General features: G+C 53.9%; 9 protein-coding genes across 9 annotated transcripts; 6 read left to right on the forward strand and 3 right to left on the reverse strand.

Annotated features, from left to right (window-relative positions):
• Positions 1-1,632: 1,632 nt before the first annotated feature.
• Positions 1,633-2,773, reverse strand: J4E79_010221 (uncharacterized protein; the record flags this gene model as incomplete). The annotated part of the gene is made up of 3 exons (XM_049359060.1): positions 1,633-1,961; positions 2,152-2,472; positions 2,752-2,773. The coding sequence occupies 3 exons, from the start codon at positions 2,771-2,773 to the stop codon at positions 1,633-1,635; spliced, it is 672 nt and encodes a 223-aa protein (XP_049206438.1).
• A 493-nt stretch (positions 2,774-3,266) lies between these two features.
• J4E79_010222 (uncharacterized protein) lies at positions 3,267-4,763 on the forward strand (the record flags this gene model as incomplete). The annotated part of the gene is made up of 3 exons (XM_049359061.1): positions 3,267-4,169; positions 4,222-4,474; positions 4,537-4,763. The coding sequence occupies 3 exons, from the start codon at positions 3,267-3,269 to the stop codon at positions 4,761-4,763; spliced, it is 1,383 nt and encodes a 460-aa protein (XP_049206439.1).
• A 1,264-nt stretch (positions 4,764-6,027) lies between these two features.
• On the forward strand, positions 6,028-8,385 carry J4E79_010223 (uncharacterized protein; the record flags this gene model as incomplete). Its single annotated transcript, XM_049359062.1, has 5 exons — positions 6,028-6,323; positions 6,387-6,484; positions 6,537-7,252; positions 7,507-8,303; positions 8,370-8,385. 5 exons carry the CDS (start codon positions 6,028-6,030, stop codon positions 8,383-8,385), a joined length of 1,923 nt encoding a protein of 640 aa, XP_049206440.1.
• A 625-nt stretch (positions 8,386-9,010) lies between these two features.
• GSP1 (GTP-binding nuclear protein gsp1/Ran) lies at positions 9,011-9,885 on the reverse strand (the record flags this gene model as incomplete). The annotated part of the gene is made up of 4 exons (XM_049359063.1): positions 9,011-9,348; positions 9,396-9,549; positions 9,603-9,695; positions 9,814-9,885. 4 exons carry the CDS (start codon positions 9,883-9,885, stop codon positions 9,011-9,013), a joined length of 657 nt encoding a protein of 218 aa, XP_049206441.1.
• A 523-nt stretch (positions 9,886-10,408) lies between these two features.
• Positions 10,409-11,264, reverse strand: J4E79_010225 (uncharacterized protein; the record flags this gene model as incomplete). The annotated part of the gene is made up of 4 exons (XM_049359064.1): positions 10,409-10,540; positions 10,607-10,935; positions 10,985-11,057; positions 11,109-11,264. 4 exons carry the CDS (start codon positions 11,262-11,264, stop codon positions 10,409-10,411), a joined length of 690 nt encoding a protein of 229 aa, XP_049206442.1.
• Positions 11,265-11,907: 643 nt separating this feature from the next.
• On the forward strand, positions 11,908-15,192 carry J4E79_010226 (uncharacterized protein; the record flags this gene model as incomplete). The annotated part of the gene is made up of 3 exons (XM_049359065.1): positions 11,908-12,951; positions 12,999-13,355; positions 13,402-15,192. The coding sequence occupies 3 exons, from the start codon at positions 11,908-11,910 to the stop codon at positions 15,190-15,192; spliced, it is 3,192 nt and encodes a 1,063-aa protein (XP_049206443.1).
• A 911-nt stretch (positions 15,193-16,103) lies between these two features.
• Positions 16,104-16,521, forward strand: J4E79_010227 (uncharacterized protein; the record flags this gene model as incomplete). Its single annotated transcript, XM_049359066.1, has 2 exons — positions 16,104-16,394; positions 16,465-16,521. 2 exons carry the CDS (start codon positions 16,104-16,106, stop codon positions 16,519-16,521), a joined length of 348 nt encoding a protein of 115 aa, XP_049206444.1.
• Positions 16,522-19,364: 2,843 nt separating this feature from the next.
• On the forward strand, positions 19,365-20,827 carry J4E79_010228 (uncharacterized protein; the record flags this gene model as incomplete). The annotated part of the gene is made up of 3 exons (XM_049359067.1): positions 19,365-19,437; positions 19,484-19,690; positions 19,737-20,827. The coding sequence occupies 3 exons, from the start codon at positions 19,365-19,367 to the stop codon at positions 20,825-20,827; spliced, it is 1,371 nt and encodes a 456-aa protein (XP_049206445.1).
• Positions 20,828-24,288: 3,461 nt separating this feature from the next.
• On the forward strand, positions 24,289-25,515 carry J4E79_010229 (uncharacterized protein; the record flags this gene model as incomplete). Its single annotated transcript, XM_049359068.1, has 1 exon — positions 24,289-25,515. One exon carries the CDS (start codon positions 24,289-24,291, stop codon positions 25,513-25,515), a length of 1,227 nt encoding a protein of 408 aa, XP_049206446.1.
• Between the last annotated feature and the right edge of the window lie 423 nt (positions 25,516-25,938).

Below are 25,938 nucleotides of genomic sequence, written 5' to 3' on the forward strand. Positions count from 1 at the left end.
ATACGAAGCGCCTAGATTGACCATGGATCTCGATGCGTTACGCGGGTCGACATTGAGGTTTTTTCGGGTCTGTTGCAGACCTGTTCGTACCAGCGAACCGGAACACACGTCACACGGATCCTTCCTTTGATGCAAGCCACCATGGGCGGTACATCCACCGTATCGGCGTGCGATACGAGCCTCTGAGAGTATCGAAAGTCGTTCGTGTGGTTGCGATCACGCCAATTGACTTTCCGTATTCGGTAGTCGGGTCCTGCCGCATATATTGGGATCCACTCTGTGTAACTGAAACATTAGCATGAGGCGAATAGACTCCGCTACGCAGTCTACTGGATGTATATTATGTACATCCCTACAAGCCAGTATGCGTGGTTTACGAGAGCTCTTGTCAATATAGGTAGGTGAGTCCCGCATATCGATGTCGTCATTTAGCGAGGCTGATCACGCGCAATGGCGTCGTCTCATCGTGTTTTGTTCTCTACCTGTGAAGGCCTAGCGAACTGGCAGGACGAATGGCTGTAAATAGCCATACGTATCAAGAGCTATCTTGGCCGAGGTTTGCTTCGTGTTGTTGACCTCGTGTTGCTTGTGGTGTGATCCGAAAGTTGGCATCTCGCTTCCAGACCCAACCGAACGGAAGCGCAACGGACGCATCCTTTGAATGCAGCTGGAGAGGTTCATGTGGAACGAGAAACCTGCACAGTATGCTGTAAGCGAAGGTTAGAAGCATGATGCGGAGGAGCGCGACAGGCCGCGAGGTAGCAGTCATGGCGGCACGACTTCGGCCCTCTACACCTATCCATGCAGCACGTTCATTGTATGTCTTCGCAGAGCCGCCGGTACTTGGTCTCCATCCCGTCGCGAAGTAACTCCGGTGCTCATCCAAGGATGACATACATCAAGGAAAGTGTCAATATCGAAGCCTGGAGCATCGCTTGGGAAGATGCACAAATAGACATGGGCCGACGCGGTACGCAGCAGAGATTGAATTTCGAAATGAAGGCCAAGGTTGAAATAAAGTGTGTATGCAGCTCTAGTGCAGGACGAAAGGCTTGTTTGTTTGATCCGGGGAAATGGACAGGGGTTGAGTGAGCTAGATCTGCCGCCTAAAGCGGCAAACAGGGGAGCTCTCGGGGTAATATTAGAGCCAACCGGATGGAATACTTGGTAGTCGAAAATTTCAAGGCGGGCTTTTCGATGATCGTTGCTTGTTTGAAGACGGCATTGTGTAGCTGGGATAATTCCTCGTAAGCTTTCCTCGGATTCAACCGACGGAGTGGCGGACCGCTTGTGTCACGGAAGGACTTCTTACATCGCGGACCGCCCTTGACACGCCTCGTCACGGCGCATTAGCCGGCTCGCTGTTGAGAAAGCCACGGTAGTACGAAGCAGTCGTGACCAGAAGATCCTTTCCTTCTGCATGCCAGCTTCAATCCGAAGATCAGGATCACTCAGCCCCAGGTCTCTAGACAGTGCAGTCAAGTGATTAAGGCTTGCCGCATAAGTGCTCGTAGGCGATGAAGTAGTTGAGACTGACACGGAAACGACAACTGTTGAAGACGTGGGTGTCTTGCGTGGATTTAGCGATCGATGACCTGATATCTACATCATTCAGTTCCAAGGCTGTGACCCTCAACTCAACAGCGCATCCAAGCCTTCGATAAACGCAGGTAGCACACCGTCGAGCTCGGTATAGTTCGAGCTGCCTGTTAACCAGATCCCGCGGCCTACGGCTAGTAATTGCAATAGCGTACTAGCCGTCTCGAGAATCGACAGATCCGGTGTGGAGTGCACAAGCAGCGCAAGCTTTTCGCGATCATATGAACCCGTCGCCTTGAAGAGCTCGCCACTTTCGGTCGTCCAATTGGAAAATGAGTTCTCGAAAACAACGGTCAAGTCCGGCCCAGTGAACAATGTCTCATCAAAGTAACGAGGCTCTGGAAGAGCGCCAGGGTTGTGAACTATAGTGCAGTGTCAGCCTTACGCTCATGTAACTGCCGGAGTTGGACAATGATGGTTCTTTTCGCCTGCAGTAGAAAGAGACCCATTTGAGGACGCATGGTAAAGTGTACAGCAACACGACAGGAGCCTCGAAAGCCGGCTTCGGTGACGGTCTTACTTTCAATACAGAAGAAGACGGGCTGAGCTTACCAATATAGTCGTCCTTTAGTCCGGTGCTGTCTTGAACAGCTTGAGCGATGCTATCGAGATACACGGCATAGTCTGTAGAGTATTGGGTAGGCGTCTCATCAACGAAGACACCACTCAGAGCCAGTGAGGAATCATATTCGCCCCAGAATGAAAACGCAGCAATGTCATCCAGCACAGAACTCAAGTCCCTGGTACACCACGTGGTTGCCACATAGCCGATAGTGCGTACATTACTGAGCGAGTTGAGGGCCTCGATGGCTGCGGTATATTCTGCGTTCGGTAGTGCACCCTCTCCTGGCCCGTTATGCACATTGACCACGACTGTAAAGTGTACACGAGGGAACGATGATGCTCTGGAAGTAGTACATGTCGTTAGTCCCGGTACGGATGAGTAGCGACAATAGTAGAGGTACCGTATCGTACACATCGTGAAACGGATCCCACGCGCCTGCTGAGGGGTAGACGTAGAGCGGAACAATTACGGAGCTGAGTCCGTCCATGACTCTGCTTTGAGCACGGCAGGCTAGGAGCCGATGACGAGACGCTGGCCCAAACGGAGATGAGCCGATAGAGGGTAAGATCTGGAGAAACACAGCTTACGGATACTGACGAACGCAAACATGTAATGGATATCCTTATGGTGTGTTTGGGCACCAAGAAGACGCTGACAGATGCCGGGATCGAGTAGTCGAGCGAAGCCTCGCAGTATGCCCACGTTGAATCTCTGACGGCCCAGATGATGGTATTTTGAGAGATTAGAGGACGCGGCAATGCAACCACACGGGTACTTATTGCGCACTTGGCTATGCAGATTGGACAGGGATCGTTAGCGATGCGAGAGTATATTTTGAGAGTGCTAGACCTGAGGAGACTCCGAAACTGATGAGTCGGGATGAAGAGGCCGCATTGTGCCAAGCAATGTAAACAATATTGACGGCGCAGGAAAAGTCTGACTTCGATGTCTTCTGCCTAATTGCTCGTGATTTGAGGCTGTTGTTGAGAGTTGTGGCGCGTATAAAGAATTTCGGACGTATCGAGAAAGGTAGCGCCGTAACAATCAACGCACTCGCTCTTCTTCCATACATTCGTCCATTCGCCAAGCATAATTGTGCAAGATGTCGTCATCCTCTTCGACGTATTCGCTATCGCCCTCCGTCACACCGGAAGTACTCAATACACCGGGAACACAGCGATCGGTGCTATTCGACGACGATGTAGTAGCGGATCCTCTGAACATCGATGGATCCACGTCGACCTTCATCATGGTCGTCGGTGGGCTGGGATACATCGGCTCGCATACCGTATTGGAGTTGCTCAAAGAAGGCTACAACGTGCTGGTCATCGATGACTTGAGTAACTCGTACGAAACCGTCCTGAACAGGGTGCGGGGTCTTGCGATTGACTTCTGCACGGCGCATGGGCGACGAATGCCAGCGTTGCACTTCCGTCAGCTGGATTACAGGAGTGCACACATGAAGACGGTACTGGCCAGCTACTCATCGTATTCGATCATCAGCAAGCCAGCGCCTACGCCAGCACGATTCCCATACTCGACTTTGCAGCGAACAGACTCCGGTATCGACATGGATATGGACGACGCGCAAGAACCTGTCGTTGAAAGACTGTCCAGAATATCCGGCGTTATCCATTTCGCGGCGTACAAGTCGGTTGAAGAGAGCATCCGGATGCCGTTAAGATACTACAGCAACAACGTCTGCGGGCTGGTCGACTTTCTGGGGTTGCTAGAGGATTTTGGCATCAAGAACTTCGTGTTCTCCTCTTCTGCAACAGTCTATGGCGAGGGTGCTAATTGCGGGCTACCTCTGCGCGAAGAACTGTGCGTGCATCACCCAGAATCTTTCTTGGACAGCGACGGAGCAGAACGCCGAGTTTTGCCGGGCGTTCTGGGCCTCACATCACCGTATGGTCGGTCCAAGTTCATGTGCGAGTCCATTCTGGCAGACCTTGCGCTTTCCGACCCCACATGGTCCATAACCGCCCTACGGTACTTCAACCCGGTAAGTACATTCGATGATCAGGGTACGTATGAGACGTGTCTAACAACTCCAGGTTGGTTGCCACGAGTCTGGTATTCTGGGTGAAGATCCTCGACAGAAACCGAGCAATCTGATTCCAGTTATCGCAACAGTCCTGACAGGGACAAAGCCAGTGCTGGACATCTTCGGCACAGATTGGAACACCCCAGACGGCACGGCAGTGCGGGACTTCATCCACGTCGTCGATCTGGCTCGGGGCCATATTGCGGCTTTGGCAGCTTCGACGGCCGGTCGTACTTTAGCACCATTTCGCACGTACAACCTTGGTAAGTGGAGGCCTTATATGAGAACGTCTCACACTAAGGTCTGTGTACTGACTTCGACTCAGGTACGGGACGAGGACATACTGTCCGTGAGGTACTCCAGAGTTTAGAGGACGCATCACAACGGAAGATTCCCGCCAGGGAAGTCGGCCGCAGGGCTGGAGATGTTGGCTTCTGCGTGGCGGAGGTGCGACGAGCAGAGACCGAGCTGCAGTGGAGGGCTGAGAGGTCTTTGAATGACTGTTCCGGTGACGTATGGAACTTCACTAAAGCTAGGTGTGTAGAGTCGTAGACAAAGGGCGTGCTGAGTGGCCCTGCACGGTTTCCTTCATCATCCTTTCCCTGCATATCCTAGCATCAGCGGCATTTCTTCTCTTGTGAGCAGCAAGATAGATCATGGATGGTTAGCTCGCAGTGCTCGAGCATTTCGTGGACTGAAATTTAATACCCAATTTCCCATGAATTCTCACTGAACGACCAGTGCAAGCTTGATCATTGCCCTCTTTCATTGTCGCGTAAAGTAGCTGCATGGCTGATAGTTTCCAGGACGTCGTAGCCAGATCACGGAAATGAGCGAGACCTAGTAATGAGCGAAACCTAGTGGAGAGTCGACGAGGCTTAGAGGCAACGCGCAGGTACGCCTCCTTTCATATGCGTTCAGCGCCTAGACAGCCCAATTTTGGCCAATCGAGATGAACGCTGGATTGCTTTTTGGCGTCGTGTGTGTGGGTTCATCGCTGGTATCAGATAAGGCTGTGGCAGCATCTCGAGCCAAGGCCAGGTTGCATCGAGCCGAAATCTTAGAGACACATTGTGCTGCTACATCGCAGGCGCGGTACCATTTCCGTGACTAAGACATAGTCCAATGGAACGTGTAAGAGCATGTGGCGAGGCGACTACTTCAGCTGGCTCGCTACACTCAACCCTTTCCGCCGAACGTGCGCAGAACCACTAACCCCACGATAAAATGGCAAAAGCGAAGGCGGAATCCAGGCTAGCGATACGGCGGTGACGGGAATGCGCGCAAACGGCCCAGTAATGGACGACGGCAGTGCCGTGGAGACAGCTCGTTAGTTCCGATTCGCCCACTGTGCGTTTCAGTCCCGGCCGGCTTGCGTTGAAGCGGTACAAGCGAAGTACAGGCGACGGCAGGATCCAACGGTGCGTCAAAAGGGCAACGGGGCAGGCCGGCCAGGTTGACGGTACGATGGTGTTGCACAGAAGATGCTGTCCTGAGCTGAATGGGGCGACGATCACATAGGGGCCGACAACAAAGAGGCTGAGGCTCTCCTTGCGTCCTGCGGTTGGCGTCTTGAGTTGGGCGGAGACGGCCGATTGGGTGCAAGATGGAAGGAGGCTTCGGAAGCTTTTGGCGATTTCAGCGCTAGGCCGAGTAGACGGGCGTCACGTGCCGGGTCAACAGGACTAGCAGCCCGCACCCGTTGCAACCTCAACGTCTCTACCTACGCACAGTCGCAAAGCCCACGCCGACCTGGATACCGTGGATTCTGAATCGCCTGCGCGTAGACCGTTCTGTTGCGATGCCTCCCTCTGCCATGGCGATGCCGGGGCAACACATGAACGGCGCTCCTTCGAACATCTCGGCTGGCGTAGATCCCACTTACTGGGGCGGCCACCAGGACTTCTCACCGGACTCCACATCGCCATTGTCGCCCTCGCTAGGGCTCCATTTGTCGCCGACACAGAGTATCACCACCCAGAGCAGCATCAATGGCGGGACTCCCCCGGCGCAAACGCCCCAGTCGGACAGCGGCGGCAGCAAAGGAACCGGCCAGAAGAACAGCCAGAAGCAGTCAAATAACGACCAGACCAGAGCCTCGGTCGCTGTCGCGTGCGTTCCATGTCGCAGTAGACACTTGAAATGCGACGGTGGTGTGCGATGTTCCCGATGTAGGACCGACAACGTGGAATGTACCTACATCAAGTCGCGAAGAGGCTGGAAGGGCAAGCGGAAAACCAAGGAAGACACGGGCGCGTCCACGACCCCGAATGGTGGGTATATCGCAACGACGACAATATCAACCCAAAATCTAACCTGAATTAGGAATATCTGCATCTGAAGTCCAAGCCAGCAATGGCCACATCTCGTCACCTGAGTACTCGTACAACGGCGATGCTGGCATGAACCAGCTCAGCCCAACTCACGGTCTTGGCGTCCGACCTGTAGCCCCACCAGTTGCTCAACTCAACCTAAATGGATCCGCGCGTCTGAACCGGTTTGGCCACTTGGGACCCGAGACGGCTGTGCAGGCCTTCTACCACTTCTTCTACAACTCACATCCATTCTGCCTTCCGGAACGGAGGTTAGTGGAACTCTTCAAGGAACGACATGCCCCACTCTTGGAACATGCCGTGCATTTCATCGGATCCAGCTACATACCTTCGGTACCCACGGCCATGTACAAGGAAGCGTTAGATCGCCAGATAGACAGCAACAACTACCCAAGAGATGCGTGGTCGGTCCAAGCCCTGCTCCTCTTCGCCATCGGCCTCCACGCCCACAACGAAGTCCCCCGCGCCGCCCAGATCTTCACCATAGCCCAAAACCTGACGCTGGAGATCGGCCTCAACCGTATGGAATTCGCGCTGATGCACGGCGAAAACGACCCGCAGCTGGAAGAAAGTTGGCGGAGAACGTGGTGGTCCATGTTCACGGCCAACGGCATGATGACAGCCGTCAACCCGGGCGTGCAATTCCGACTGAAAGATGTTGTAACCGACGTGCCACTGCCCTGTGAGAACGTCGAGTACTTTTCAGGTGTAAGTACCCACTCCCCTGACATCAGATCTGACATGTGTCAAATCGGCTTGGCATGTTTCCCTTCTTAGTGCGAACCCGTGCCGCTCTTAGGTACTCGAGATGAGATCATCTGACTGCATGTCATACATCCGATGATGGGGATCGATGCATGTCATACATGTGGGGTGGGGGTCCTGCCGATTGCATACCCATACTCCTGGGACTACACACCCAAAACCTTATACAGATCACTAAACTAACAACCCACAAACAGCAAATACCCTACCCCTCCACCCTCTCCGACTACGACGACTCGGCCTTCCTCCCCCACTTCACAACCTTCTCCTCCTTCACCTACCTCATCGACGCCATCCGCATCCTAGGAAAAGTCTTCGAATGCGCGCGTCTAGACTCCACCTTTGAATACCACGCCGTCGACGTCGTAGACCAATACCTGTGCAACTGGCGCTTACACCTCCCCGCCTCAAAAACAGACATCGTCTCCAACGACGGCCACATCGACGAAGTGCTCTTCCAGGCCCACATGGTAAACGCCGGCAGCACAATAATGCTGCACCGCCCGCGCAGCAACCTCGGTTTCGGCCGCGTCGAAGGCGTAAACATATGCGTGCAACCCGGGCAAGTTCTCCTCCCCACGCAAACCCGCGAAATCCACACCGCGAAATGCCTCACCTCCGCCGAAAACATCTCCTCGCTCATCCGGCTCCCCGGCCCCTTACTCTACCACACCCCCTTCTTCACCTGCGTCGTCGTAATGGCGTCCGTCGTGCACCTCTCCTACTGGTCCTTCCTCGTCCCCGACGGCCAGGACGACATTATCAAACAGAGCATCCGGCTGGATGTCGGCACGCTGCAGCAATACAGCAATACGTGGCCGATTGCGAATGTGGTGCTCGGGCAGGTGAGGGGTGTGGCGCATACGCTCTTTAATAGCAAGAAGGCGATGAGTATACATCTGTGGAGCAATTTGCAGCAGGATGATGTTATTAGGGGTGTTATTGAGGAGGGGAGGAGTGTGCCGCAGCAGCAGTATGCGCAGTTGATCGCTCCGTGAGTACTTCCCTTTCTTTTCTACACTTGCTTGCTGTGTTTGGACTCGGGCTAACATTATCGCAGGATGCTGAAATCGTAGACGTACCTTCTCGTCTTTTCGCTTTCGTTTTCGTCTCGCATCGTCCTTGTTTACTTGCGCGTTGTAATCATTTTCATCCGTTGTCTCCGTCGCGCGCGTCAAAAACGGTCGTTTCCCGACTACAGCGAGCGAGCGAGCGAGCCTTCTACTTGTCAATTTTTCGGTCGTCGCTTTGATCCGCTATTATGCGACTCTGCTTGTCCGTATTATGAGCATACTGACATCACGCGTCATTTCTTCTATCGTGTCTGGGCGGTGGGCGGCGCATTCCATTGAAAAGTCCGAGCAAGCGGAGTTGGAATATAATGAAGATACGAAATGTGCTGTTGTAGTAGTAGTCGCAACGCCCTTGTGCGTGTTAATAGTAGAATCGAAAAGCTTTCTCCATCACATTCTGAATGTTCTGGTTGATCAGGAACAGTCTATTGTTCATTCGTCGAAACGCCGGCTAGTCCAGCGCTTCCAGTCGGATACTTCCGCCAGTCCTCCTCCGCATGCCCCGTTTTCGCCAAGAATGTCCTCAATTCTCGAGCTGCATATCCATTGTCCCATTCCACTAAATCTCGTCCATGTCGTATACCCATTAGAGCCCTAGCCGTGGCCTAGAGCAAGCTCATGACCGTATCTACAAATCGGCGTCGTCCTCATCGGGCAGAGGCATCTGGGCGGCGTTCTCCATCTCCTGTCGGTACTGGTCGAGAACGGCCTGGTCGACCTGGACCTCGGGAGGCGCCAGAGCGGGGGCGGCGACAAAGTCGAGAGACTGGTTGCCGACGAGTTTCCGGGCGAGCCAGAGGAAGGGCTTCTCGAAGTTGTAGTTGGACTTGGCGGAGATGTCGTAGTACTGGAGGTTCTTCTTTCGGTGGAAGGTGATGGACTTTGCCTTGACCTTGCGCTCCTTGACGTCGACCTTGTTACCGGTGAGGACGATGGGGATGTTCTCGCAGACACGGACCAAGTCACCTGGGGCTGTTAGCGAATGCGTCTCGGGGTGTTGTGGGCGCACGTACGGTGCCAGTTGGGGACGTTCTTGTATGTGATACGCGAGGTGACGTCGAACATGATGATACCGCACTGTCCGTTGATGTAGTATCCATCGCGGAGACCACCGAACTTCTCCTGACCGGCGGTGTCCCAGACGTCGAACTGGATCTGGCCGAGGTTCTGTCGTCTTGTTAGCAGGCGTGTCGCGGGCGGCAGAGGGTCGGATAACGTACTGTGGTGAAGCCGAGGGGGTGGACCTCTACTCCGAGCGTCGCGATGTACTTCTTTTCGAACTCTCCGGTCAAATGGCGCTTGACGAAGGTCGTCTGTGGTGGGGCTGTTAGCAACCTGCATCGCAGTCTCAAATTCTCGCAGTCTCGCAGTCGCGCGGCCGTCTCAATAGACCGGCTGCTATCGCGAGAAGCGTCGGAATGGGCGTCATACCTTTCCGGTACCACCGTCGCCGACAAGCACGAGCTTGAAGGTAGGGACTGAGCTTGCGGCAGTCTCGGCCATGGTGTCGGGTGTGTGGCGGGGTGATGTGGTGTGTGAGGGGGGTAGTGGGCAGAGTCTGTTATGGAAAAGATGTCAGTCGGGGTCGCACAGGGTTATTGAGCAAAAGACGGTGGTGCAGACTCACGGGTGATAAAGAGTGGGGAAAGTAGCGGGCGTGAGGTGGGCAAGAAGAGGTTTTGTTGTGCTGAAGTGTTGGCGCCCCGGGCGGTGTAAATCTCTTGGCGCCTTCCGCAATTTTGACCTCACAGGCAGGCAGGCAGGCAGAGGCAGAGGCAGAGGCAGCGTTAGGCAGCTATAGGCTTCTTTGTCTCAACCGCCCGGGTTTGCCTTGCACTTGAATACAGTCATAGATTGTGATTTACTAGCAATTCCTTTCTGTTTCATCCCAAAGCAAACAACGCCGGGTATCATGCTATGCTTGTTGGCCAAACCGAGTGCGCCACGCGCGCTGCCGCCAGCCTTGCCTGCCACCCATCCACTCGACGTATCTCCCAGCTCGACGTATCTCGTGATTTATAATACACTACATGGGCAGCAAGTGACAGCCCAACAGCCCCCTTCCGCCCCAGTTCCTCCGCGGTGTGAGTTGCATCTCAACTGTCTCTGCCGGGCCGCCCGATGGGTTGGGTCGCAGCGCCTTGACGGTAATGGGAATCTGCACTTGTCAGCCTGCTGCACGCCCGACTGAAGACAGCATCCTGTGCAGCCTGATGCGACGTACCCCTTCGTTCTGCGACACGGCCTCGGCCACGCGCGACAGGTTCTCGTGGTTTGTCCAGTCCACCCAGCCGAACTTGGTTATGGTGTCGTACACCTGTAAGCCCGCCGTCGCTGCTGGGCTGTCTGCCACGACGCTGTTGACCTTTGCAAAGGGCGCTTCGAGTGCGGCAGGCGGTGCGCTCAGCCCTGCTTGGGCGCCGTTGGCCGTCGTCGCGTCGCCCGCCTGCGCTGCCAGCCGCGCGTGGTGCTCGTGGAGGCCCTTCTCGATGCGCGACATGAGGTCCTTGTAGTCATTCTTCAGCCGTATGATGCGCGCGCGCGTGGTTCGGACTGCGACGGTCAGCGACCCTGAGTGACGTCGAAGATCACCGCTCCTTACTCTGGGGGACATCGATATCACTGCGTGGAAAACCGTCCAGGGTGGTCAGGCCGGTGCTCATGCGGACGCCATGCTACAACAAGACGTCAACTGCTTATCCCGCCCATAGCCTTGATTTGCGTACCGAATCCAGCACCTGCCCTAATGCCTTCAACTCTGTCTCTACTCGGTCCTTCTCGGCCATGAGCTCCTGCAGCGTCAGCTGCTCTTTCGGTATGCCATTGGAGTAGCCTGCAGACGTGGGCCCAGACGAGACGGTTGGCGCGTGTATATCATCCATGGTGTGGAATGTTTGTCGCCGCCGCAGAGTTGAGAGTGCGTGAATGCTTACTACAACTGGAGCTTGGATGTGGGGTGGGAGCTTGAGGGAGCTTGAGCTGTGCGGGGCAAAACCGCCTGGACGGTCGCCTTCCTTTTTCCTCCCTCACTTCTCTACCAAACTTCACTATCCCCAGGACACGCGCGTGACCTCTGTGCGTGCTAAACTAGGAGTATGCTTCAGCTGCATAGTATGCTCAGTCTTGCAATGGCTCGGGTCGGCTACCGACATTCTTGTTCTGCCGTCATGGTGAGTCGCGACTACCAAGATTTGGTGAGAGCAACGCGGCCGCCATGTTAGCGGTCCTCGTCGATGGCTCACCACTCGCCCCTAACGAATAGCCTGTGTAGAATGCGCTTTACTGCGCGCCGTCTGGACCCTTTCCCTTAGATGCCGCCATTACGCTCTTGAGAACTTTGCGCCTCTGCGCTTTCCTCCCGTCCTAGCCAGTAGTCATATCCAAAATGCCTCAGCCAGCTTCCTTATCGCTCTGCAGCTCACTTGTCTCTCCTTAAACCATCGTCGTTGGATGCAGTAGTATTTATCTCATGCGCTGAAAGCCTTCGTACCCGTCCTATCCAGTGTCGACCGTACGACCACGGACATGGCATATGTGTTGTCGCTCCGGCCTCAGAGCCCCCTCAAGCGGTCCTTCAGCGACAATCCATACCTCAACTCCTGCTCCCCTCAGAAAGACACACTACTGCCACCACTGAGCGACATTACTGCTCGCAATGCTTCCGCGTGCTCGTTGTATTCCCTCGGGGCGACTAGGGCAGGCGACTGGTCTCGGAGCAACGAGAACACACCACCACTTACCTCTCAGTCGCTCCTCGATCTCGTGCCTGAGAAAGGAGGCTTCCCATTCAGTACCAGACACGTCATCGAAGAGCCACGCAAGCGGAACTGTGGGCCTGACCGACCACCGCCATCTTTCTCGAGACTTACAGTCCCACCGAGGCCGCATACGAGAGGATATCACAGCTCGCAGCAAATAGCGGAACCTTCCTCTGACAGTGACAGCTCGGCTGATGACATGGACATTGACGACCACGACTTCGAAGAGACACATCTGTTCAATCTATACGAAGCCATACACGTGCCATTGCCAGAAGGTCGCTTCACCGATAATGACGGAGATGAGCCGCGCGAAGACTACGAAGAAGCGCCTGCGACTATCTCTGTATCCTCACAGCCCTTTCGGCGGTGGATGAGCACTTTGAGGCGTCGACACGCGCACAGGTGGAGGGATAACGTCGCTGAAATACCACGGCTATCCTTCGACACCGCCGATGGCATGTCTGTCCTCTCTCGACCGCTGGGAAGGCTGTCTGAATCTGTGCGCAGGACATCCGAGTCTATGACATCGTCAATGGGCTATGTGACAGCAATGAAGTCGACTTCGATGACCATCGGCAGCGCGAGCATTGCACCACGCTCAGAAGCTGGAGTACCAGGGAAGGTTCGCTTGGGTAACAGAAGCAGCAATTATTCCGAAGCGCGCAGATCACTTGAGAGTCATCGTGGTGCGCTAGGGCCCGTGCTTGATGAGAGCGCGTGGCTTCGATCACTACAGCGTCGCAAGGTTGTTGAGGAGCTGATCTCCTCGGAAGAGAGCTACATTGCAGACCTCAAGGTCCTGATCAACGTATGTTACCTACCACCGGGTTGACTCTACCATTCTAATCTAAGCAGGACTATTTCATGATCCTTACTGCCCTTCCTACTCTGTCAGGCCAGACACGATCATCCATACAACAGAATATCTCCCAGATTCTACAGCTTCACGAAGACTTGCTCGCCGAACTTCACCAAGTTGTACCTCAGGCAGACTTCACCAGAAGCGCGTACCAGGAGACGTATCCTGTGACAAAAGCCAAACATATCCGCTTTCATAGCGCCGACATTGTGCCGGGGCGCTTTGCCGAACACAAGACTGCCAGGAGGCTGAGGCATTCTTTGGAGATTGGACGATCGCCAGACCGCAGACCGCGAGGCCTAGTAACGGACACGCAGACGGCCGGGAACATTGCCAAGATCTTCAACAAACATGTAAGCTATACGCGACTCTTGCAATACTCTTCGCTAACAAAATCAGATGAAACGCTTCTTCACATACGAGGAGTACGGCGCGCATTGGACGACCATGTCGCAAGATCTCACCACCATGTGCAAAGGACTGCATGGCTGGCAAGAATACGAGCGCGGTGTCGAAGCGCTGCAGAAGGTGGTCGCATCGGAGAATAACCGAGAGGCAGGTAGCAAGAAGGCGCTCAGCTTTCCAGATCTCTTGATTAAACCAATCCAGAGGGTGTGCAAGTACCCTCTACTGTTCGACGACCTATGCCGCCACACTCCCGTCTACGACGATCCAGAAGCGCATGCCGAGCTCGAAAAAGCTCTTTTTCGGCTGCAAGAGACAATCCGCGAAGTCAACAAGGCAAAAGACGACCCTCAGACCCGGAGACTTATTGAGATTACATGGCAGCTACAAGATCGACTGGCGTTCTCAGAGCAGAAGATTTCTCGAGCTCTTGTCTTCCGCCTTCTCGGGCATGTTCTCCTATGTGGCGCTCTACATGTGACATATCAAACACCCGATCGTATAAAGGGTGCGTACATGGTTTGCGTTTTGTACAAATCATGCCTTGTACTTGCGACAGCGAGCCGGTTCCATACGCCATATACCGTCGTCGCTTCGATCGGGCTTGCCAACGCCAGCATCGAGGAATGTGATAACGGCCGCGGCATACAGTGCCATACTGCCCCACATACATGGAAGTTCGTCTTTGAGCACGGTCATCGCTTACACGAACTCATCTTCAGCGCCTGCACTTCTCACGAAGAGGAGGTTTGGAAAAAGCAGCTGCGCGAGCGTATTGTTTATGAGACACACGATTTCGTCGAAGGCCAGTCAACCATGCAGGACATGTATACATCCCTATCGCTAGGCCTCAAGTCTCTTGGGCCTGTCTTCGGTCATGCAAATACTCTAGTACGACGCATGTCAGTCCATCGAGCGGCGACTCTCGGTGCGAAGACCAACACGAGTCAAGTCATTATCAAGAACACCCAGGCGCAAAAGCTACCCGATACGCCTCCGACGTTTTCGCCAAGTATAGTAACTCGATCTCAATCGCACCTCTCCGCAAATCACATCCCTATACTTGCCCCGCGACGAGCTGAGCGCGTACGTCTCGAGAGTACATTGGAAGACGTATGGACAAAAGACATGTTGCCCTTTCCGGGCATGTCAAATCGGAGGATGGAGAACCAAATCAGAGCTTCAGCAAACTCAGTGATGCGAAAGCTAAGCATAGCAAGCATAGCAAGCAATTTCTCGCGTCGCTCGCCCAGTCTTTCCAACACGAGCAACACGCGGTCAGAAGACTCTTTCGGAAGCCGCGTTCATAAGATGTCGAACGGGAACCTGCGAGCTCAATCGGCGACTGATCGAAGGCCGACCCCTGCACTTGTCGACTTCCATTCCGCACCCGCTGCGTTCCTACCTGAGGACTTTGAGGTCGAAGACACACGACCTTCGAGTAGACGCCGCCGTCTTGCCAATCGAGCGATAGGCGTAGAGCGTCCAACCGATAAGCCACTACAGAGCAAGCCGAAGAAAGTTCGACGTCTCTCCACGCATCTGATCAGTCTCCCACGATCAGAATCACGCGCTCGCGTCACTGAGAGAACCGTCTCCCACGCGTCAACAGCAACCACCGTACGCGCACCACCCCCTTGCGCCGAGGTAATCAAAAACATAGAAAACAGGAAACAGCGACGGCAAGAAGAGCCCACTCCCGAATCCCGGCCTGCATCTTCAAACCACTCGACCTCGAACAAGTTTTCGAAGAGCAAGAGTAGGATCTTTAATTTCTTCCGATAATCCAACACACATATCCTGTTGGACCAACATTACATACCACACTGGACACGCATTGGGTGTCCACAAAACGGCAACGCATTGCAAGTACATACTTCCCTTGACGACGTAACGACCACACTATCCTTGCTCCAACAGCAAGTACGAGAACATGAATACCACGACTGAGACGACGGCGACGGCAACATCTCCGATAACCAAGGGCCAGTGTAACAAGAATAATGATTAATCATGCGATCAGCAGAACGTTACTGCAAGGTACACCCGCTCTCTCTCACGATCTGGGCAGCCACCGTTGATGGCGGGTTGGTTGAAAGTCTGGGGGATCGGGAACTCGGTATGACGTCATGCGGCTAGCGAGTTTGGGGCATGGACACGTACGTACTGGTACCTGGGCACGCGATCGCATGATGGAGGGGTGGCGTTTGTTTGTGATGGGATCAGAGTATTTGGATAGTAATGATTGAATCATGGTTATATGATCTGGATTAGTTGAGTGAGATGCGCACTTGACGTTTACTCTTGGTTGAGGTTCTACCTCATAACATGGCGGGATGAAGCAGAACACAGCCGGCACGCAAGACCGGCCTCCATCCTTGTCATCTTGTTTCAGCCCAAAGAGCCTCAATGCAAAATGCAAAACAAGGCGTGAGAGCTTGCGTGCGCAATTACCATGCCAGGTGAGAGCGTGCAATGACCCTTGGCAATGACGTAGCCGCCCACCCGGTCAAAGCTCCAGATCACGTAGCTCTAAATAGCCCCTCTAAAGCTTCCCCTCCATTCTCCCACATTACAAGCACATCACTCGAATACCCATTACACACTCCTCCCTACTTTACTACAACACTCAAACCACTCAAACCAACCTCCATATACCCAAACGAACCGAAAACCAACGAGTTAATCACACAATAATGGCCCGCGGCAACTCCCCCCAAACCCAAGTCTTCTACAAGGGCAGCTCCGGCGACCAATTCTGCATCTTCGTCGAGAGCGTAGAGGAGCTTCAGAAGTGGAAGGCTGATAGCACGATTCCCATGGTCGACGTTGTTGCGGGTTGGAAGGTGCTTGTTCCTGAACACGGCAAGCAAGGTGTCCTCAACACGGCTAGCAAGCAGCAGCTTGAGAACGAGTTTGGTAAAGATGCCAAGGAGGATGATATTTTCAAGAAGATTCTGCAGGAGGGTAGTGTGCAGAGCTCTGAGGTATGTTGGCTCGATCTTACCCCCCGTCTTGTGAAGGACAGTTGCTAATGTGTTTGTGTGTGATGAATAGAACTCCGAGCGCATCGGCATCACCAACGAGACCCAGGGCGGACGTCAAGCCCACTAAACGCTTTGTTGCTGCTTCAGCTTCAGCTTCAGCTTCAGCTTCAACATGAACGACGAACGATTTCTTTCGATATGATATCATGATTTAGGAAGAGGGGAGGGTGGGATAGCCGGGCACGTAATACTGCTGGCTTGCAAGGAGGGCAAGGCATAAACAGCCTTGCCTGCATCCTGCATGTTTGATAGGCATCATGAATGAGATGAAAACCTACAATACCGTCGGGCTTGAAGTCGACTGTGTGACGTGATGATGCCTCATCTGTGATGTCAGTGCGGCTGTGTATGAGGGAGATGTGTGGTTGCTGGTGGTTTATGACCTACAGCTGCACCTTGGTATACTTGAGCTGATGGCCTCAGAACTATTATGCCTACACCTCCGCCAACCAGACTATTGATCTTGCTTGATGAGCTTGGTATTAGCTGTGACTCTGCTCTCCTTTCTGCTTTGCTATTGTTGGTCTTGGATGTATTCTTGACTTTAGGACGGTAAGACCGGTCGATCGAAAGGATGTCCTTTGATATGCACAACGAATCAATGGGATGTACGCCGCTCGTAGGACAAGATGAGTGTGGTATCGGTCAGAGACAGGGGTTGGGTGAGAGGGAGGATGTGTCGGTGGTTGCGGTGTGGTGGCAGGATGAGATGGTAGGTATGCGCGGCAATCTTCATCATTGAAGATCTAGGTAGAGCATGTCGCCAGCAACGGTCCGTTTTCGCTTCTTCAGACTCTAACGTTTCGATGAATGGGTGGTGATTGTAAGGCAGGAAAGCAGATCTACCGACTACATCAAAATGAAAAAAAAATGCAGAGTTGGTAACTTGACGTCGATGTAGCCTCCAGGGCGTTCGGGTCTTTCCTAGGGTGACGTGGGAGTAAGTTTGTCGATATTGTAGTACGATGAAGACCACAATGCGTATGTAGGTATCTTGCCATGCAATGATACCTAGGTACTCTCCAATGGTCACAAGCTTTTACAGATGCGGTTCCTGATAGGTAATCTAGTACAGATGCCGACCCTGAACCGGCTATTGATTGCCTAGCGCAGCACGACCGTCTATCACTAATCCGTGAAGCGACCGAATACGGGAGGCAAAGTGTCTTGGTGGAGTCGCGCGCCGAATGTTGCAGCACTAAGGAGTCTTCTAAAGAACACGAAGGACCGATGGAAGGTGAGGTTGTGCCGAGGTTGAGCCTACCATATCCTCGCTCTTTTGAACAAGATCCTTTGACAATTGATGTTTGGTTGATGGGATGCCGTGTAACCTGTCAACTTGGAAAAGAATGCACTGCCTCGTGCAATGTTGTGCGCAGGACCAACTTCTTGGGTTACACATAATGTTTACCTGCAACACCTGGGCAATGCACTCCCCAGGAAGATGACAGCGTAAGGCCCGGTAGATCGACAACACCTGCATACACCTTAATAAAGCCAACAATGTCGCGCCGAACATTCCGATGCCACAAATACGAAGTCCGCGCGAAGCCACCAGAGAAAAGGGTGTGCATGAAGTCGCAGTCCTGACGCAGGGCAAGCACGCCGTCTCTGAACGGTGTCGCAAGGCTGAGAGACCACCTGCATTGTTGGCGTGCACACCCACCGTATTTAGAATTTTAGAATCTTCCGCTTGCAACATCGACCTCGGGACCTTTCCCCCGTGCAACAGGACCACCAGGCACGTCATCCGCATCCGCATAGCTCAAACACCACCATCCGCCGTGATACGAAGCGCTCATTACCGACTATTGGTCGATCCCACCGCCTTCGCTGTCATAGAAGCGAGGTAGACACGGGATATTAATCATGTTATTGCTGTGTGGAATAGGAGCCGCGGAGTGAAAAGGATGGGGTGGTTCAACATGCGACGCTCTGAAGCGAGACATGGCAATTGGGTCAAAAGCGCATATGTCCTGCGACACCTGTCTAATATAAGAGACGGATATCCGCAGGGTTGGTGGGAGACAGCGAACAGTTGTAGCGCACAAGGGCTGGGAAAGCCGGTTTTCTGGCTTGAATCATGCGAGCACTGGTGTGAGTGTCCGCGACGGTCGAAATGGCGGGCGGCGATCGCTCGTATCGCATCGCATCGCAGAGCGGCAGGTAGGGTAGGTCAGTCCTGCGCAGTAACAGTCGCAGTCGGTGTTCACTCTGCGGGCTCCAACAGCTTCAGACTGCGTCTTGCATACCAAACTACGCACAATCAAAGACCACGCGTTAGTTTCACTCTGCCTCAGCCACAAACATCGCCGCATCGCATGGGTGATCGCCATCGCCGCCTTGGTACCACCTCGCATCGCAACCTTTCCAAATTCCTGCCTGGCGCACGCTGCTGATACGAGGGCGAGGGCGGCCGCTCGGGCCTAGTGCAAGGAACGTGAGCGCCGCTGTGCATGGGTTGATGGTGGTGATGGTATTTCCCGATGACCTCACCGTGACCCGCCCAGCCTCTCGGTAACTAAACGAACGGACTGCGAGCAACCGAGGGGGGCGTGACTGTGGAGACTGTAGTTTAATTGGATCGAATGGGGTAAAGTTTGCTTGGGTGGGTGCTTCGTTCGGTGTATATCCAGGATGAGCGAGACTGGGGCGTGCAAACGGGCGTGCGATCATCGTGCAGTGTCTTTCCCTTGTCTTGTGTCTTTGAGTTTGTCGGCTGGCACCTGCTTGCTTTCTACACTCTCGATTCTTTCGGGACTTTTTGCTCGCTTCGCTCTCACTTCACCTTTTCTGAGAGGGCTCCACTATCGTCGCCGCTGCGATCTTGACACCGACTGCAAGGATTGATTGAGCTTTTCTGGTATCGCCTTTTCACCGAGCAAGGGACCCTTCTGGTACACGCGCATTATGCCTACTCTCAGGTGGATGCGCGCTGCTGCTGTTGTTGCTTTTGCGACACACGCTATTGCTCAGAAATGCTGTAAGACCTACTTGACCTCATCGCCGAGCAACAACTAATCGAACAGACTACCCCAATGGCGAAGAGGCGGCAAAATCAGAAAAGCCCTGCTCGTCAGTAGAGGGTTCTGCTTGCTGTCCTGATACCTGGGAATGCTTGGACAATGGTCTCTGCCATTTACCGGCCGGCAACCTGTACGGCAGATACAGCTGTACGGACAAGGACTGGAAAGCAGAAGGCTGTGCCTCGAACATGTGCACAATCAGTAACGGCGGTAAGTACCTCAAATTCTCCAATTGATCATTGCTAAGATCCAGCAGATGTGAAAGCTGTTGGAGGCGAGTCGATCACACAATGCAAGGACCACGATGACCAGTGGTGCTGCAACGCAGACGCTGTAAACGTAAATTGCTGCAAGGAATCACCATCGCCACGACCCTTCTTCGCGCTGCAGGATGGAAAGGCGTATGCGACCATTGGCCAAAATCAAGCTTCGACTGCTCCTAACCTTGCGACTATCACCGGTCTGGCGCAGAGCGGCGGTGGATCAGGAGGAGGAAACCAAGCATCGAAGACGACAGCAGGAGGCTCTTCAGGATCTCCCTCTACCGACGCCCCCAACTCCGGTTCTGCAACCGCAACTGCCGACGACGCCGCGACCACGCCCTTCAGTTCCGTAATCCAAAGCCTCTCCACAAGCGCCGGCGGCGGCGTCGTAACAATCCAAAACACCGTCCTCGTAACCCCGACCCCAACCGCCGGCTCCAGCAACGCCAACAACGACTCCTCATCCTCCGGCAGCTCAAAATCCAACCTCGGTCTCATAATCGGCTGCGCAGTCGGCATCCCCCTCGCCCTCGCCCTCGTCGGCATAATCTTCTGGCTCCTCCGCAAGCGCCGCCAACAAAAAGCGAATCCCTACCACGACCCAGCCTCCGAAGTCGAGGGCGATAGTCCTCTTGTTGGTGGTGCTGCTGCTGGAAAACTCAACAAGAGCAAGAAAGAAACATACCGCAACTCGCGCCCTGCAACCGCGGAAATCGACGGGAACCCAATTGGCGCGGGGCGCGCAAATCGCGTGTCTGAATTACCGTCTGGAAACGGGTTTCAACCGGGTCATCAGGGCACGCCTTACGGACCCGACGCCGTTGGAATCGGAGGCGGAAACGGCGATCCGAATAGGACGACTTGGGATACTATTCCGCCGCAGTACTCACCTGCGAGTAATCAGGCTGCGTTTGCGCATGCGCAGCATCCTGAGGCTATGGAGCTGGCGGATACTAGTGTGAATCCGGTGCTGAATGAGAAGGGGCAGCCGTATCAGGCGTATAGGCCACCGCAGCCTGTGGCGGAGCTGCCGAGTGTGACGACGCCGCCGGAGGATGTGGAGAAGCAGATGCATCATCGGTAGAGCGTGGATATGACATTGGGTGGGGGCGTTTTGGGAGTATACACAAAGGCATGGGATATGGGGCATTTCGGTCTTCTTTTTCGTTCTTGAAGCAAAATATAGGGATGATACCATGCACGGATTCTTTCGTGTGTAATGAGTAGGATTCAGATAGCATTCTAATCTTGAAATGAAAGACTCACGTTACTTACATTGTTAAGAATCTTAGCAGCGGATAGTCATGAACATTATACAATCAAATTACGCTATACTCACATATCAACCTCCCTTTTCGGTGAGCTTGATGAGGAAAGGCGGTGTGTGGAGAAAGGGCAACGAGTCATGGGCCGAGGCGGCATGTCGTCAGCCCTTGAGCCCTTGAATCTCGACCGTGAGATGCGAAAGATAAACGTGTCGCATTCGCCATTGTTCCCGATATCTAGACTACAACACCTGTCTGTCTCTTTCTATCTACTCTCATAGCGTTCTCATATATTCAATAACCATGATACACCTACCCGACGAGTTGATCCTCCACATCATCTCCTGTAAGCATCCGTGCCCATCACGCGCATCCCCCACCCAGCCCTGACCCTCCCTAGACCTCGAACCCTCGGAGCTCGTCGCCCTCCAACACGTGTCGCGTCGCTTCCTGAACCTCTCACGCGACAACAACCTCTGGAAGTCGCTATGCTTCACCCACTCGGTCGCTGAGCGCCGCCGCCGCCGTCTCGAAATCACCACCGACATCGACCCCCGCCTCGCCGAGCTGATACGCGCCGCCGACACGCTTGCCAACACCTTTGATACCTCTGTACACGATGAGAGCGCACCAAGCGCTGAGTCACAGCAGGAACGCAATCAGGAGAAGCGCAGGCAGGCGCTGATTGCGAATTGGGATCCTAGTTACCCTGACGAGAAGGTGAATTGGTACCAGGACTTTATACAGCGCCATGCCGAGCAGAAGATCAGCTGGTTCCAGGATGCTGGGACGGAGGAGAGTGACGAGGGGGTCATAAGGAGGGAGGCTACGGGTGCAGGTATTCTATTCGACGACGATGGCTTAGCAGACAAGCTCATCGCTCCACTCGACGATGGCAGTATCAGCATCTGGGACGCCTCAGCGAGCAGCGACCGACAGGGCAAGATGATAGCGAAGAGCGACATCGGGCTGCTACCAGGCAGAGGCTCAGACCTCGACTACGACACGCGCCTCACACAAAGCCAAGCCATCATGACAGAAACCGGTGCCGTCGAATGCGTGAGCATCGACAGCAAACTCCACAAAGGCTTCTTCGCCGTCAAAAACGCCCTCAACGAAGTCGACCTCAACACCCTCCAAGTCGTCTCACGCACGCCGTACCCCTTCCCCATCACCGCCCTCTCCGAAGCCCACCACCGCACTCCCCTCACAGTCGGCACAAACTGGACGCTACACCTCCACGACTCGCGCAAACCTCCCGCCCCACCTTCCTCCGTCCGCTGCGAGCTCATCGGCGGCCCAACCGACAGCGACTTCTCGCGCCTCGATACCGGCGACTTTGACGGCCACGTCTCGCTCTCCCAGCCCGGTGCGCTGTCCATACTTCACCTACCTACAACGCGCAACTGGGATGGAAACGGCGATATCTGGGTCGCAGGACGCTTCACCAGCATGTTGAACTTTGACCGGAGGTCTTTCCCCAGACTACGCGGTACTGTGCATTCTGGCGCAAGGCTGTCTTGTATCACGGCTATACCGCATCCCTTTGTACCACAAGATCTGAGACTGGGCAGACCGTATAGCAGTCCAGCATTGTTGCGCGAAACGAAATCGACACGCGGGTATACGTTGATCGCAGCGGGTGAATACAAAGGCAAAGGCTCGTTGGAATTATACGGCTTATCCAACGAACCGTCTCGTTCCATCAACTCGAGCGACAGCCGCACGACGCGCAATCAGAAAGCGTATTATCAGAATCGTCAGACGGCCAGTAGTTCCAAGTTATTGACTGTCGCGCCGCAGGGTACGAGACTCGTTTTCTCGGATGGAGATGGGAATTTGAAGTGGGTGGAACGGGATGGGAGTACGCCTGTGCGGCAATTCAACATTAATGATTTCCAGAGGGGCAAGGATGGGGAGGCTGTAACGGAACGTCATCATAGTAGTCTTGTGAATGCGACGCCGGATGAGGAAGCGGGGTGGGGGGATATTGTGCAGAAGATTTTGCCTACGACGAATTCCTCTTTGCTTACGCCTTACTCTCCCGCTTCTTCTTCTGGAACGGAGTCTCTCGGTCTGAATAACCTTGTTCTGTGGACTGGAGACGGGAAACTGGGTCTGCTGGGCTTTGGCAAGGAACCGCCGATGGCGAGGGATGTTTTTGAGGATGCGTTGGAGAGGCAGGGTGATGGGGAGGAGGGAGGAGAGAAGTTGAGGGAGAGACAGTATGGGGTGGAGATGAGGAGGGCGTTGGAGCATCAGGCGAGGGAGTTGAGGTGGTTGAGGGGGTATGGACTGTAAGCTTCACGGCCGATGGGGGGCGTGGTAGTGGTGGTTTGAGCGATAGGATCTTATCGCGTTCAGGGTCTATCATTACGTCCATTCGCTCACGAAACTTTTCATACGACTGGAGGACTTCTCCGATGTTGGCCACGTACCCAGAGCATTCACTATGTGGATCCTGGCGTTGCGTTTCTCAGGGGCGTTGGGTGCCTGGCAGACTCCTGGGTGGTACTTGGGGTCTCGCTTCCTTCAAGGTATAAGTACTTCGGCGCCTCCAGTACCTTCTCCTCAACCACCGAAAATGTCAGTCAACGCCATGTCCACATTTGACACATTCGACTGTGGAACATGGGATCACGAGCTCGTTAAGTTCAGATCCCTAAGGGAAGAATTCTATTACGCCTCACCTGTTGCTCCCGGCGACTCGAAACGCGCGAACCCAGACAAGCACTCCTTCTTGGAGCTACCAGGCGAAATCCGTAATCAGATTTATGATTACGTGGTCAAATCTCCGACACCGCTTGAAGTACGATACCACGGAATAGAGCCTTGGACTTGCGATCTAGGTCTATATCTCAACGACCAGTCACGCATTCCGACAAGTCTCTTCCTCTCCTGTCGAAAGCTATACCATGAGGCCGCTTCATCTTTCTACGCCAACAATACATTTACCTTGGAACCGGATATCAGACGTTCAACATACCACTCCTACGCTGAGATATCTAGCACCTTCATCACTCGCTTAGGCACTCAAGCCCGATGGCTCGCCAAGATGGAATTCAATGTGAGTTCCCTAGCAGACTACCGATATCACAGATGTGACGAGGGGCTTGGCTTTGTATTCAACGACTGGACCCAGCTCTTCGAAGTTACTCCACTCCTACGCGCTATCTGGAGTCGAGGCTCGCCGGTGCTTGTTTCTTTCACCAGGTCGCCACATCCCAGTCCTTCTAATCTTATGCGGCGCCCTGAGTGTGACGCTACGGCCGTGACTAATATGTTCCAATCTATCTGCCAGGGCCAACTTGGACTTCGTCATTATGGACAGCAGCTGCGCGCGGTTGCTTTGAAGCGTGACGGATCAGGCGGGATACTTAACTGGGGTACTACCCCAGCTACACCTAAGTCATACCAATGCCCAGGCCACTTCCAGGCGAACCCTGACTATCTGAACGACTTCATCGCTGAAGACAACGGTTCCCGGCTAAGGCTTGTCACGCGACAAAGCACACCATTGACTTTGCTCACCCTCCCTGATTCTATCCAGGGCCGCATCTTCAGCATGGTCGTACATCCCATCGAGGGTACACCCATCGATCTCGACCACTACACGAAATTTAAGTGCGGGCTCGTCCACATTAACAGACACTTCTACCGCACTTGGCGCGACAAGTTTCTCTTCGACAACAAGTTCGTGTTGACCATGAGCACAAAGCATATACAAACGACATTCGACGACTTCAACAATCTCCGGACTTTCCTCCGCAAGACCTACATGCCCAAATCGCACTACTCAAATGGAGACCCAGACACCATCACCGCGAGGATCGTCAATCAGGATAAGGTGCATCGACAGCCCGGTCCATCGTACGTTTTGAGATTTGAACTCGACAGCGCAATCTCACTGGCCGATGTGCGTATCAATGCGTTACCACTCGTCATGGAGACATCAACTACGCAAGCATCAAACACAGTCACATTCCAAATTTGGACGACGCCTGGCACTGACGGACCGGCAACTATGACTGCGTCTCATACCATGACACTCCATCAGCTGCGACTCAAAATCGTATTAGCGATCATGCGCCACGTGTATTCCATTCCGTTGTACAACCGAGACGAACTCCCAGATTTCTGGATCAACGGCTTCGGAGACGTCGTCCCGACTCCTCCTCCTCCTCCTCCTCCTACTACTACTACCACTACCACTACCACTAACACCCGTGTACCATGCGACCCCACCGGATCCTGGCACCCAGCCTCCTCACTCATATACAACGCCGACTGGGACGAAGACAACTATTCCATCTCAGAGCTCCATCCCATCGACTACGTCTACCGCAACAACGGCTGGGGATTCCATCCACAATGTGTGTATCCGGATAGTATACATTGGCAACTTTTTCCGTTTTGTAAGAGGACGAAGGAGGTGTTGCCGTATCTTGTCCGTTGTCTGGATGAGGCGGGGTTGCCGGATGACGAGGACGGGACTTTTGGACAGTAAGTGCTGGTTGTTTGGTTGTGAATTGTGGGTAGGAATGTGCTAATGGAGGATAGGCTCAGAGATACGGTTGTGATGTGTGAGTGCGCCGAGTGGGGATTTTGTCCGCGAGAGGAGAGGGATAGAGAGTTTTTTGAGTATGGGATTTAAGGGATTTGGGGAGGAGGGCTGGTGGCTACGTCGGTGAATTTGAGACTATGGGTCAAGGTATGACGAAGGTCGGCGGATAAATTACAGGTGGATGCGCACAATGCGCTTTCAGAAGGAGAGCAGGGGACTTCAATACAAGCATGTTGTGTAGAGCGTTTGGGGATCGTGATGTATGCTTAGTAACTAGCGTTGTCGCGTCGCGTTCGGAAGCAAATCAGGGTCTGTGGGCGTCACTACTATTGTCGACAAACCTCACACGTCACAATCACCAGATGT

Source organism: Alternaria viburni (assembly GCF_023758015.1).
Source record: "Alternaria viburni strain BMP 2772 chromosome Unknown scaffold_29, whole genome shotgun sequence".
NCBI classification, from domain to species: Eukaryota; Fungi; Ascomycota; class Dothideomycetes; order Pleosporales; family Pleosporaceae; genus Alternaria; species Alternaria viburni.